This window comes from Echinops telfairi, unplaced genomic scaffold (assembly GCF_000313985.2).
Source record: "Echinops telfairi isolate 266 unplaced genomic scaffold, ASM31398v2 ScPeMD7_7420;HRSCAF=8458, whole genome shotgun sequence".
Lineage (NCBI taxonomy): Eukaryota > Metazoa > Chordata > Mammalia > Afrosoricida > Tenrecidae > Echinops > Echinops telfairi.
The window spans coordinates 20,808,770-20,822,928 of NW_022111320.1; the positions used below are offsets into that span (position 1 = coordinate 20,808,770).

Consider the following 14,159-nt stretch of genomic DNA (forward strand, 5'->3'; position numbering starts at 1 on the left):
GGGCAAGGTGAGGTGGTCTGCTCCCACGAAGACTCACAGTCTCAGAAACCCAAAGGGGCAGTTCTCCTCTGTCCTGTAGGGTTGCTCTGAGTCAGATTACCTTTGATGGTGGTGGTTTTAGTTTGGGGTGGTAGGGGTGGTGGTGGTGGTGGTGGTTAATAGTCAGTAGGAAGATGCAAAATTTTCAAAAAATAAGATACTGTTTAATAATGACCAAATTGATGAGATACTTGACATAATAAAAAAATTGTGGGGGGGGGCATGTAATAAGTAGAACTTCTGCACACAGTTGGCAGGAATGTAAATTAACACCATCCCATTGGAAAGCAACTGGCATATCACACAACCCAACAGTGATAATCCTCAGGCTTCTCACCCATTATCCCAGTAATGAACTGACTCTTGGCAGAGAGGGCGGCACCGAGAAGGGGCAGGGGGCAGGGGGTATGGGAAGAAGACAGGGAAAGAGGTCATCGGAGTACTCCAAAGAGCCCCCAGCAGAGTGAACGAACAAGCATGCTGCATACTCACTCATGCAATGAGACGTTTTGTGGGGAAACAACACACCTGAGCTATTGGCCACATGACGGATGAGCTGGAGGATATAAGTACAAAGAGATGGCTGTAAAGGCCGACCTATAGATCTCAAATACAAATAAGAGCAACTTGCAGAATAATGGACCTTGTGATGAAGAGGTGCCGTGCCTGACTGCTAACCAGGTCGGTAGTTTGGATGTGCCAGCAGCTCTGGGGGAGAACAGACTTGGTAGTGTGCTACCGTAAGCCGACAGCCTAGGACACCCTCTGGGGCAGTTCTGCTCCGTGCTACCTATGGGGTCGGCAGGAGTCGAAACTGACTCCACCCCACTCTCAAACTCCTTTAAAACTTAACAAATTGGGGATCTAAGTAGAGGTAGTAAAGCCATAACAAAAAGAAAGAGAATATAATGAGCAAGGAACAGCTCCTGCTATGCAGGCAGCCAGAGGTGGGAGCCTCATGAAAGTGTCCAAGGTGAAGGTAATGCCCTTTCTTAAGCAGGTATTGATCTCGTACAAATGGGCATCTGTTTTTCTTTAGAACCTACATCCACTTTAAAAATACTTTTGTAGTTAACCATACATCTATGTTTGTGCCAACATTCTTTTTAATGGAAGGAATATTACTCCAAAGTGGGGAGGGAGTGGGCCCGGGGAGTGATAAGCCTGCACATCACACGTCCACGAATGTTTTGGTTTCTAGCTTGTGCACATGGGAAGTCTTCCGTTGTTACATAAATTCTGCAGCCCCCACCCAGCGCCCCCGATAAAAAGAGTGTGTTTTCTTCATTCTATAAATAGTGTTCCTCTCTGTTCTCACTGGAAGCTCAATGTGTCTACAGGATGTTCTGTGTAGGCGGAAACTGATTCTTTTAAAAGCTGGAGAACACCAGATATGCTTGAGTAATGAGGCACAGGGGGAAAGAGAAAGCAGTCTAGCTAAGCCACTGAAAAGGGTCAGGGATTTTTCCATAAGCATTTTCCATGGTGTGCTCAGGGGCATCCAGAGCTACTGACAGGCAGCCCGGCCAGCGAGGAGTGGGCAGGGGTAGGGGGTGCTCACTACACACAACCTTCTGAATTGCTCTTCTACTCAGGCAGTGCATTAAAGAAGATGATAGCTGCCTAAGCTCCACGGACCCTCTTCAAAGTCTCCTGTCCAGATTCCAAGGCCCTGTCTTTCATGCCTACCACAATGTCCCAATAGCACCCAGAGGCTGGGGTCAGTTCCCTGCCATTCCGCTGAAGCAAAATGGGACCAGAGCCTTCTGTGCCTCAAAGCTAAACCACACGTCTGAAATCATAACCATGACGTTGGGGCTTGGCACGTTTGCCTGAGAAGTAGCAAGAGAAGCCAAAGCTGAAGGCTGGGCCACCAGCCCTCTGGTTCCTAATGCCCATTTGGACAGAAGCAGTCTCCAGCAGCCTCTGTGTGCCAGGGGCGCAGATAGTAAGTTTGCCAAGTCTTCTCAACCATCTCTCACCAGCTTTCCCTTGGTCCCTACTGAAATGGGCTGTTTTCTGTACAGAACTTCTCAAGATACCTTGCGTTGCAGCCAGTTACTACCCATCCCCCTACCTCACACGGCGATGTCCTCTAAGGCGGCAGCCCCGGCTCACTCCCCTCTCTACCTGTACAGAGGATACCCTAGACACGGCTGCTGGGCTGATTTCATGCGGGGAAAGAGACTGACACATCTAGTGACAAGCTATCTAATGGGGAGATGTATTTGGATCTGGAGCTGGTCACCAAAGGCCACGGAAACGGAATGAAGTTGTGGAAGCACATTTTGTCTCTCAAGCCAATACAGCCAGTGACTGCCATTCTCCTCTTCCGTACTTGTAGTAGTTTTGAGTCAGAGCAACACATGCTCAGCAGAGCACAGCACAATTGTTGCCACACGTGAGCCACAGCTGCACCACGCCGTCAACCTCTCATTGAGGGTCTCCTGCTCTTGCAATGACCCTCCAAACATGACGCCTTTCTCCAGGGAGTTGTCCCTTCTGGAAACATGTTCAAAGAACCCAAAACAAAGATTCACCATCCTTGCTTCTAAGGAGCATTCCCACTGTACTTCTTCCAACATAGACTCGTCATTCTCTGGTCTGACCACGGTAAATCGATATTCTTCACCAACACCACAACGTAAAGGCTTCAACTCGCCTATGGTCCTCTTTATTCACTGTCCAGCTTTCACATGCAGATGAGGTACAAGTGAAAAATACCATGGCTTGGGTCAGGGGCACCGTAGTCTGCACAGTGACATTGTTGCCTTTGCAGCGCTTGAAGGAGATCTTCTACAACAGGTTTGCCCAGTGCAGCATCATTTGAGGTCTTGAATGCTGTTGCCATGGGTGTGGACTGTGTGTCCATGCAAAATGGATTCCTGGACAACCGCTCCCTTTCTCTTGTTACGGTGAGGTTGCTTTTACTGGCCCAGCTGGACAGACTCTGTTTCCTTTAAAATGAGCTGTCCTCCACAGTGGAGGCTGACATCTTTGGTCATCAACAGAGAGGGCGTCAGGCCCGCCTCACTGCTGTATGCTGATCATAGGTTGTCAATAAGCTTTCTTCTGATCCTGAAGCCACGCTCTTTCTCTTATAGTCCAGCCTCTCGGGTTTGCTCAGCCTAGAGAGCAAATCACTATGGTGAAGGGACCCCAGCCTAGGTGCACACTTTCCTCATTTTAAACCACGTAGTACCCACTTGTTCTGTTTGTAAGACCGCCTCTTGGTCTATGTACAGGTTTCTCATAAGCACTAGGAAGGGTTCTGGGCTTCTTCATAATGTTACCCATCTTTTTTTTTTTTGGTGGGGGGGGGCTCACAAACAGCAATGAGTAAGTGCAGTCACCATGGGTCCCTGAGCTGAGCCTAATTCCATGGAATGTGTGGCTGGCTACTGAACCTTCCAAAATGAACTCATTTGTTAGTTGAAAAGGTCCTTCCCCAAATGGCAAATCCACCAGACTCAAGAGAAGAGTTGCTGGATTGAATGTACAACTTTGGGTAAAGATTTTAGTGCTTTCAGCTGCCAGGCTGCTTCTCATTCACGGATGCCCCGAGCATGCCTGCCAGGTGCTCCAAAGAGGAGGCGCTGAGCTAGAGACCCAACCCCTTCATACACACACGGATCAAATAAGTGCAGTTAAGAACATGCCATCGTAAGTATCCTCCCCCCACCACCCCCGGCTTCTTTCTTGGGCTACAGACACCAGCCCTCCTAGGAGAAGCTACGTCTAGAACTGGTAAAACTTAGCCCAGAATGTTGCCATCAATTCAATTCTGACTTACAGTGGCCCGGTATGGGGTTCCTAAGGCTTTAATCTTTATAAGGACAGATAGCTTCATTTTTCTCTCTTGGAGGCGAGTTGATTCTGTGGATAGAGCAGAGCTGCTCCTTATGACTCCCACGGCTGGTACCTGTGCAAAAGCAGACTGCTCGTATTTCTCCCACGGAGCAGCCGGTGGGTTCGTACTGCCAATCTGGTTAGAAGCCGAGCACTTAACCACTGCAATACCAGATGTCTCTGGTTGGCGAACAGACCGCGTTAATTCGTAAAATCATGAAGTTAGTTTTGAAGAAACAGGACTAAAATTTACCTCAACACGGACGCACTTTCCAAGCTATCTCTGAGGTAGATAATTATTTCCTACTAAGTTTATTATCTTGGGGATATAAGGCAGTTGGCTATTTTCTGTGATCCACAAGGTCAGCTGTTTGAAACCAGGAGCTGCCCCGAGGGAGAAAGACAGGGATATCTACTCCCATAAAGAATGACAGTCTCTGAAACTCACAGAAGCCATTCTACCTCTTCCCATGGGGTTGCTATGAGTTGGCACTGACTGGATGGCAGTGAGTTTGGTTTTTGTTATTTCTTCCTTACTTTATTCTGAGTGTTATCTTACCTTTCCTTTCTAATCAACACACCACTCTTCTTACAGATGAAAAGTGTGGCAGGAGTGAGAAGTCACAGGAGAGAAAGCCGTGGAGCCAGGACTGGATTCCAGGGCTGCTTCGAAAGCCTGCGCACTGTCAGCAACCCCACAGCCCATGTGGGCTCGTTCTGTGTCCTGAGCTTCAGAAGCAAGCTCAAGATTATTTAGTGTACCAGTGTACTCCAATGACTTCTCTGTGAACGAGCCTAGCGATGCTAGCTCAAACAAACAGAGACAATGCTTCCCTCGCAAATGAAAATCAAACAGTGTGCTGCATTGGGGGGAAACCTATGTAAAGTACTACAGAGCAACAATGTCACTCTGAAAATACCATGGCCTGATCCAAGCCGTGGTATTTTCAATTGCCTGGACAATGACGAAGGAAGACCAAAGAATCGTTACCGCTGGATTCTAGTCTTGATGAGGAACAGTGAAAGCAGCACTCGGGACTGGCAGAGGAATCAACTTGTCTTGCCAGCCTGCGCCTTAGAAGTGAGGGTGGCAAGACTCTGTGTCACGTACACTGAACACGTGGCAGGAGAGCTCAATCTCTGGAAAAGGACATCCCACCTGGTCAAGCAGAAAGTGAGTGCGAAAGAGGCCGACAAACCCTCAATGAGATGGACTGACACAGCGGCTGCAACAACGCACCCACGTATGACAACAGTTGTGAGACAGGGCTGCACCGGGCAGTGGTCTGCACTGGTGAGCAGAGGGGTTGCAGTGAGTCGGCACCAGACCGTACCTAACAACCGAACTTCCAACTGAAAAAGTGTCTTTCAGACAATGCCTCAAAGATGTTGGTCAAGGAGAAAGCGGCTTGTTCAGCATCTTGGCAGCACCAATGCTTTCAGCATTTCCAAGCCCTTGTGGACAGCCACTCAGGCACCTGAAGCCCCAGGCAGGCCTCTTGACTTACTCTCATGGCCCCGCTCATTAATTTCTTCCTGGAGACTCAAAACACTGGTGAGGTTAATAATTCTTCTCCGCGGGGCACAGGCGGCTGTCATTTCCCTCTGAGAATCATCTTCCACCATTTCTGCATCACAGTCTTCCCGGGGTCTCTTTCTGCAGTGAAGACAAGAAACTAGAGGATCGTTATTTTTCTTTAAATTGTGTTTTCCCCCCTGAGTGAGTCACATATTGTATATGGAGAAGGGCACAACTCCTCTGTGGTGGCACATCTGCAGAAAGAGCATTGTGCTGGTGGCTGGCCAGCAAGAGCAGTCCAGCCTCCTAAACACTGCTTTTTGATAACTCTCAGATCTCTGTAGCCGGCCGTGCAGCTACGTATTGGGGGACTATAAAATCTAGCTACAAGTGAACCTACTTTGACACGTCTCAGCCATCCACCCACCCACCCACCCATCCATCCATCCATCCTTCCTCCCATATAGCTGGCTATCAGACATTGTGATGTAACAACTACACAGAGCAACAAACAAGACAGAGAAGGTGCCTACACTCATGATGTTTAACTCTCAGTGTGTGTGCGTGTGTGTGTGTGTGTGTGTGTGTGTGTGTGTGTGTGTGTGTGTGTGTGAAGCAACAGAGGCCACGTCCTGCAGTGACAAAGTGCTAAGAAGAAAATAGAACAAGGGAACAGGAAGGGGGATGGAGAGGTGGGAGGAGGGAAACTGTGACGAAATGGACAGTGAGGACCTCTGGCAAGAGGCATCATTTCAGCTGAGGCCTGAGGGAGAAGCAGCCAGAGGATGTCTAGACCCAGAGAACAGCTGGTGCACAGCAGTGGGGCAGCTCAGTGGGTTTAGGAACAGCTCTAGGGCCAGTGTGGCTGTGAGCACGAGGGAAGTGAGGGATGCACTGCTTGCCAGGAGGGCAAGGTGAAGGGCAGTCTTATGCTGGGTGTAGTGGGAAGCTACCGGAAGGTTTTCAGCAAAGGAATGGCCCAGATTTCTAGTTTACAGTGATTCCTTTGGCAGCTGGAGGGAAAATCATTTGTGGCTTTAGTTTCCCAAAGTGATGACCAGAAACACAAAGTTACCTAGCTGTGCTATTCAGAGCATTATTTGCATTAATTATGAGAAGAACCTGGCACTGAGGAGCTACTCAATAAACTGTGGTTTTCTTTATTCTTCTCTGGAGGTGGGGGTGGTGGGTGGGGTGGGGAGGTGGGGCGGGGGATCTTTAGAGGTCATCTATATAGACTGGTTCAGAAATTAGCAAACTAAAATACAGAGAAGTGAAGCAGCTCATCCAAGTTCAAATGGCCAGTGATTGCCAGGGAGTTGGTACTCAGCCACCAGGTAGGGGTACATACAACCTTGTGCAAATGTCTTGACCCTGAGCTCCAGGGCAGTACTTATCTACATTGAGGCAAGTACACATTTCAGGGAGATAGGGTCTGTAGAGCATTTTCAGCATGCACCCTGGGAATTCTCAAAAGTACACAACAGTCTTTAGTACGGCTGTGGCGATGCCCTTTCTCCAGCAAGCATCCACCACCGGCTCACGTGATAAACTGGATTGAGAACATGTGTTCTTTCTGAAAGATGCCCAAGCAACTTTGGACTGAATAAAAGAAAACCCCTGGGGTGGTGAGGCTTGCCTCTAGCTAAGTCTGGGGCTGTTTTAAGGTTTTAGCAAAAGGCTCGCTCTGCAGATTTTTTTCTGCTGTGTTTTCGACTAAGGCTTCAAACTATGATATTAACCTGTTTCAAAAGACAACAGTGTATGACTCTCAAAGCCGCAGTTAAGGATATAAGGTGCGCAAGGCCATGGCACTGCCTGGTCAGTAGAGGTGGCAGGGAGGTCAGGCAGAGGGAAGATGCAAGGGGCTCATGAAAATTAAACATCAGAAAGTTATTAAAGAACAAGGGAGGCAAGTGGCACTGTCCCCAGAGGGCCATACCTGGCATTGCCTGGATTGGAAGTGGGCCCTCTCGTCTCTGACATTTCTGAAGTCCCCTGCGTGGGCTCCCCTTCCAAGCCCTGCTCCTTGGCAGCTGCTTCAGCAAGGGTTGGAAGTTCAGGCATCTCCTCATCCTGCTGTCGGGCAGAGCCACTGGGGCTGTCTCTGCTGTCTTCTGGGGCCAGGACCTGGGGCTGGCTGGACAGAGCCTTGCTTACAGGCTGCAGAAAGGCATCGAGTTTTTGTTCCCGGGAATCTGTGCGAACCATCTGGTGAGCGTAAACTTTGTCACTTCCAGAAGTAGACGAGGTGGCCACACCCATTGTGGACTTCACTGCCTCTCCAGAAGGGCCAGCAAGCCCTGGTAGCAAAGTCTGTGTCAAAAAATAAGAAAGCTTGAAAGACTCAGAATATGAAGTATAAAAAGTCTAGGTCCCAAAATGGAGCATTGGAAACGGAAACTGAGGCCCGCTCTAATTTTCATTATCCAAACCCAAACTCACTGCCATCGAGCTGATGCCGACTCACAGAGACCCTAAAGGACAAGGTAGCATTGCCCTGTGAGTTTCTGAGACTACAAGTCTTTACAGGAATAGAAAGCCCCTTCTTTCTCCCTTGGAATAACTGGTGGTTTCAAACTGCTGACCTTGTGGTTAGCAGCCAAAGCGTGATCACTTTGCTTGCAGGGCTCCTAATTTTCATTGTGGCTCTGACTAAAATTTTGGAAACGATACTTGGCATTGGGGGACTCTGAATCAGGGAGCAGAAGAAATCAGTGTAGAACTGCACACAAGCAAGAATCAACGAGTCAACAAAAAGTTGCATACCATTGGAAGACAATTCTTCCCGTCTCCCTGTCCCTCCATCCAGTCATGCAGGCCATCAGCTGCTGTGAACTGGTGAAATAGTCCATCAAATAGGATACTTCTCTGACCAACATAGCCCCTGCCTGTACAAAGAGACAGACCTAAGCCTCCCTGTGGGGTCCATTTGAAGTACCTCAGACCCTCCCCTACCTGGACACTGTTAGTTGCAAGCCTGTGGCAAAAGTCTACAGAAGGTCCGCAGAATGGGGTCTGTTCTCATAATCAGTAGCCTCCCAGCCTCCCTGTGCATATCACAGCTCCAGCCTCTGAAACCAACACGGCAGATCTCCAAGGAAGTCAGGTGAGGCCAGGTCCGACTGTGACCCGTCTTGGTGCTGAGGCTGGCTGTGTGCTAGGATGCAGGCTACACTCACTGGCTGGAACCAAGGGCTCAAACACAAGGACCATTGTGAGGCTGGCGTGGGAGCAGGCCGTGATTCAACATGTTTTACACAGGGTCGTTATGGGTCGAACTGACTCAATGGCACCTGACCACAAACACCACTGACCACCAGTGCGCCGCAGGGAAGGCTTGCTTCACAGCATCAAGGCGGACCTCCATGGAGGTCCACACAAAGTGTCACTGACTGACCACTTGGCCCAGCCGGTTGAGCTGCTGGCTGCTGGACTGATACAACCTCCTACAGCAGGTTCCGCACAGAGGAGTCAGGAGGTGGGTCTAGGCCACGAGGGCTCTGAAACTCCTGGGGAGTGCCAGCTACTCCTCCTGAAACGAAGGCAAGTCTGTCCGTTTTTCCCCTGAATCCCAGCTCTACAAAACACGGAAAGAAGCCTTGTGCAAAACTAGAGCGTAACACCCAGTCCTTAAGGGGTTTCCCGACCAAAATAACGCGGTTGTAGAAGCAGAGAAGGAAAAGGAATGAGAACCAGAGAGATGACTGAACTTCCTGGTGGACAGAGCATTTAGCACGTATCTTACCTGGGTGTTAGTGCCCCCTCGTGGTAAGACTTACAACAGCACGTTCACTAATGTGTTGGGAATGATTGACGGTTGAAACCCAACAAGATTTGGAATTTCTGAGTCTAATTATACCAGAGAGGGAGAAGGAGCTATTACAGCAAAGGTAGGGAGACCATAGCAAAGGTCAAAGGCCCTGCATGCCTGAGAAGTTTTTTTGTTTGTTTTTTTGCAGAAAAGTAGTATGGACAAAAAACAGCAAATTCCGGGAAAACTGGTAAAATTAACACCCTTGAAAATTCCAACGCTTCACGAAAAATCACAAAACACCCTAAGTACGAGAAATAATGGTCCAGTCAAATGAACATAATACAGGGACTGAAAGCATATCTAGTGTTTAAAGAGATGTTTCAGCAAAGAGGGACAATAATTAAAATGAGAAACGCAATAGAAGGGCCCACCAAGAGATTTAATTAGGCATGACAGAACTGGTGGATTAAAGAATAAGAGTTAAAGTTATAGGTGCTGAAGGGCAACAAGAATGGAGGCTAAAAAAGACTGAGTGCAATGAAATGGAATTACAGGAAAACAATAGATCTAATATATGCATTGTGAGAACTTCAGAAGGAGGTAGGATAAAGGGATAGAAGGAATATTTAATCCATCCAAGGGGACTTCAAAAATTTGTAAGAAAATGGAATCAAAAAATTGAAATTTCTGAAGACCCTTTGTAATGAAAGATATGGATCTACAAATTCAAGACGCTTAAAGCATCTCAGGCAAGATAAACCCAGAGATTTACATCAAAACATATTATAGTAAGCCTTTAAAACTTAAAGAAAATCCTGAATGCACAGTGAAAGAGAAGCAAACAGTCACATACAAAAATCCCCATGAAAACGAAATGCCGAATTCTCTCAGAAACACGAAGGTAATGAAATGCTGTATTTAAAGGGATGAAAGAAATAACAGCAAAAACTGTCAACAAGCATACTATACTCACCAAAACTATCCCTCAAGAATGAAAACTGAGGCCAAACCAATTGTCATGGAGTACATTAGGGCTCACAGTGATGCTGTAGGGAAGAGTAAAACTGCTCCCTAAGGTTTTCAAGCTGCAGATCTTTGTGGGAGGAGATAGCCTCTTTCTTGTGTGGAGTGGCTGGGGGTTAGAACTAACTGCTAACTCTGTGGTGAGCCGCCCAACATGTAACCAACTATGCCACCAGGATTCTTTCAGATAGGAAGATGAAATTAGTGTATGTGCTGCCGAAGCAAACACAATATGAAAGTGAAATTAAAATCTTCCTAGATAAACACCATCTGAGAGACTTTACAACCACACTCCAGACCTATAACAATACCAATGGGGATTCTGCAAATGGAAGGGAAAAGACACTAGAGTAATTCAAAGCAATACATAAAGAGAAATGCATGGAGAGACATGATGACGACATCTTTCTCGATCATTTAAAATGTTTTGTTCCTGTTTTTTTAATTAAAACAATTCTTTTCTTGTATATCTTTTCTTTTTTAATCATTTTATTAGGGGCTCATACAACTTATCACAATCCATACATATATCAATTGTGTAAAGCACATTTGTACATTCATTGCCCTCATCATTCCCAAAACATTTGCTCTGCACTTAAGCCCCTGGCATCAGCTGATTTGTTCCTGTTTATTAAAAAAAAAAAAAATTGAATAAAGAGCAACAACAAAACTATGTAGTAATAACAACAAAAGAAGAAAGATCTCCTACTGGCAACCTAATTCAAAACAACTACAAGAAATGGAAAGAAAAAAGCAAATTTAGCCTAGACCAACCAGAAGAAAAGAAATAAAGACCAGATCTTAAATAAATATAATAAAAAGCAGAAAAACAATAGAGACTCAAAGCCAGATGCCCTTTGAAGAGCTCAATAAAACTTAAAAGTCTTTGGTTAAACTGACAAAGAGAAAAGATAGAGATAATCAAAATAGGAATTAAAGAGGAAATAATACAATTGACCTGACTGAAACAGAGAGCTTCAGGCAGGCTATTTTGTACAGCAACCAACTGGATAACCCAGATGAGCTGGGCAGATTCTCCTAAGGATGCAACTTAGCCAAATGACCTGAAGAAGAAACAGAAGTCTCAACGGACCATCACACACAAGACTGATCAGAAACTTCCCAACACCAGCCAGATGTCTCACTGGGAATTCTACCAAACGCTTAGGAAAGAATTGACACAAATCACGTTTGAACCTGTCAAAAAAAGATGGTTAAGGAAGGTTCCTGTTGGGTGCCAACGAGTTGGTTTCAACTCAGCCAGCCCTATAAACAACAGGATAAAAGACCGCTCAATCCTATACCATTTTCACAACAGTTACTACGTTGTAGTCACTATGCCAATCCGTCTTGCTCAGTTTTCCTCTTTTATACCAACTCCTCACTTTACCAAGCATGATGTCTTTCTCCATGGATTGGTGCCTCCCAACACGTCCAAACAAGTCTCCCGATTCTTGCTGCTAAGACACACCTCCCTGTTCTGCTGGCCGTCTGGGGCAATGTTTCGTGCTCTATGCCAACACCCTAATTCAAAGGCCTCGATTCTTCTTCAGATGGACTCACTCACTGTTCAGCTTTCCCATTCATATGAAGAGATTACAAATACCATGGCCTTGGTCAGGGACACCTTAGTCTTCAGGTGATGTCTTTGCTTTTTAATACTTCAGTGAGGTGCTTTTGTAGCATACTTGCCCAATACAACAGGCTATTAATTTCTTGAATATGCTTCCATGGATACTATAGATCCAACAAAAATTAAATCCCTGACAATTTCAATATTTCCTCCATTTATGTTGCTCCAGTTATCATGTACGGAAGTTTGTTTTCTTTATACGGAAGCATAATCCATATTATAGGCTATAATCTTTGATTTTCATCAATAAGTGCTTCAAGTCTTCTTCACTTTGAGCAAGCAAGGTGACTTCATTTGCATATTGTGGTTCTCATTAAATCCTGATGCAGTTTTTCTTCACATAGTCTAGATTCTCAAATTATTTGCTCAGCATACAAATTGATTATGATCAAAGGATACAACCCTGATATTTTGTTTTTTTTCAAATGACTTCCTCTTAATCTGTGTGCAGGTTCTATATGAACATAATGAAGTATTATTGAATTCCTATTTTTTGTATTGTTCTCTACAATTAGTTATGATCCAGACAGTTGAATGGCTTTTTAGTCAAAGCAGGTGAACATCTTTCTGGTATTCCCTGCTTTGAACTAAGATTCATCTGATATAAGGAATGATATCCCTTGTTCCATGTCCTCTTCTGAATCCATTTGAATTTTTAATTTATCAATGTAGTGCTGCAATGATTTCTGAATTATCATTAGCAAAATATTACGGATACTATTTGATGATTTCCACGTTCTATTTGATCATTTTCAGAATGAGTGTAAATATGGGTATTTCCTAATCAGTTGGCAAAATTTCTTGGCACAGACAAGTGAGAAGCTCGAGTGGCATCAATTTGTTGAACTATTTCCACTGTTTCTCACCAATGCCTTCAGTGCAGTTTGGGCATCTTCCCTCAGAAACATTCGTTTTGGACCATATGCTACCTCCTGAAATAGCTGACGGCCAACCAATTCTTTCTGGTACAATGACTATGTATTCCTTCCATCCTATTTTGATGCTTCCTGTGTCTTTTAATAAGGAGCCCTGGTAGAACAGTGGGCTCTGAGTTGGGCGGCTAACAGCAAGGTCAGCAGTTTGAACCCACTAGCCACTCCTTGTTAGGAAGATGAGGCTTTCGGCTCTTAAAAGATTCACAATCTTGGAAACCCAGAGGGGTAGGTCTACTCTATAAGGTCACTATGAGTTGGAATGCACTGTATGGCAGTGAGTTTGCTTTCTGGTTTGGGGCCTTTTACTAATCTGCCCATGGAATCCTTCAATATTGCAGATCTGGGCTTGAATTTTTTCTTCAGTCCTTTCAGCTTGATAAATGCCAATTGTGTTCTGTGCTTCTATCTTCTAACTCCATGTCTTTGCACATTCATTATAATCTCTGTCTTCTCAAGTCACCCTTTGAAATCTTTTGTTCACCTTTTACTTCATGATTTCTTCCTTTAGCTTTAGCTGTTCTATACTCAAGAGTAAGCTTCAGTCTCTTTTGACATCCATTTCGGTCTTTTTTCTTTCCTGTCTTTTAAAATACTTTTTGGTTTCATCATGTATCAGGTCTTTGATGCCATCCTACTACTTGTTTGGTCTTCATCAGTGTTCAATGTGTCAAATCTATTCTTGAGATAGTCTCTAAATTCAAGTAGAATATACTCATTTGTATTCACATGGATGTTTGAATTTTCTTCAGCTTCATCTTGAACTTGTAAACAAGCAACTGATGGTCTGTTCCACCATCAGCCCTGGTCTTGGTCTGTCTTATGATAATGAGCTTTTTAATGACCTCTTTCCATATATGCAGTCAATTTAACTTCTGTTTTATTCCATCCTACAATGTCCACATGTATACTTTTATTGTTGAAAAGGTAGTTTCAATGATTAAGTCTATGGTGTTGCAAAATTCTAATGTGATCTCCAGTGATGTTGCTATCATCACCAAGGCCCCAATTTCTAACTGATTATCCTTCTTTGTTACCAAGAAGAATATTCCAATCATTAGTAATTATCCACCTATCTTGATTGCATGTTTGATCAATTTCAAATAATAGTCAGATTAGTTGGTCTTCCTTCTAAGCATATGGGCATTATCCTGTAAGTGACAGCACAACACTTCAGGATAGATCTTGAAATGTACTTTTTTTTAATCATTTTATTGAGTGCTCGTATAACTCTTATCACAATCCATAACATCCATTTATTGTGTCAAGCACATTTGTACATTTGCTGTCATCATCATTCTCAAAACATTTTCTTTCTACTTAAGCCCTTGGTATCAGCTCATTTTTTCCCTTCCCTCCCTCACGAACCCTTGATAATTTATAAATTATTATTATTTTTTCATGTCT

The 14,159-nt window shown here is 44.9% G+C and overlaps 1 protein-coding gene across 3 annotated transcripts in view; it reads right to left on the reverse strand.

The window, feature by feature from the left end:
• Positions 1-14,159, reverse strand: part of MLH1 (mutL homolog 1) — a 61,958-nt gene that overhangs the window by 17,797 nt on the left and 30,002 nt on the right. For all 3 annotated transcript variants that reach the window (XM_004704069.4, XM_045297610.1, XM_045297611.1), the window contains 2 exons: positions 7,350-7,723; positions 5,397-5,545 (listed from right to left, as the gene is read on the reverse strand). In XM_004704069.4, coding sequence (XP_004704126.1) covers positions 5,397-5,545; positions 7,350-7,723 — 523 coding nt within the window. The remainder of the gene's footprint in view (positions 1-5,396; positions 5,546-7,349; positions 7,724-14,159) is intronic.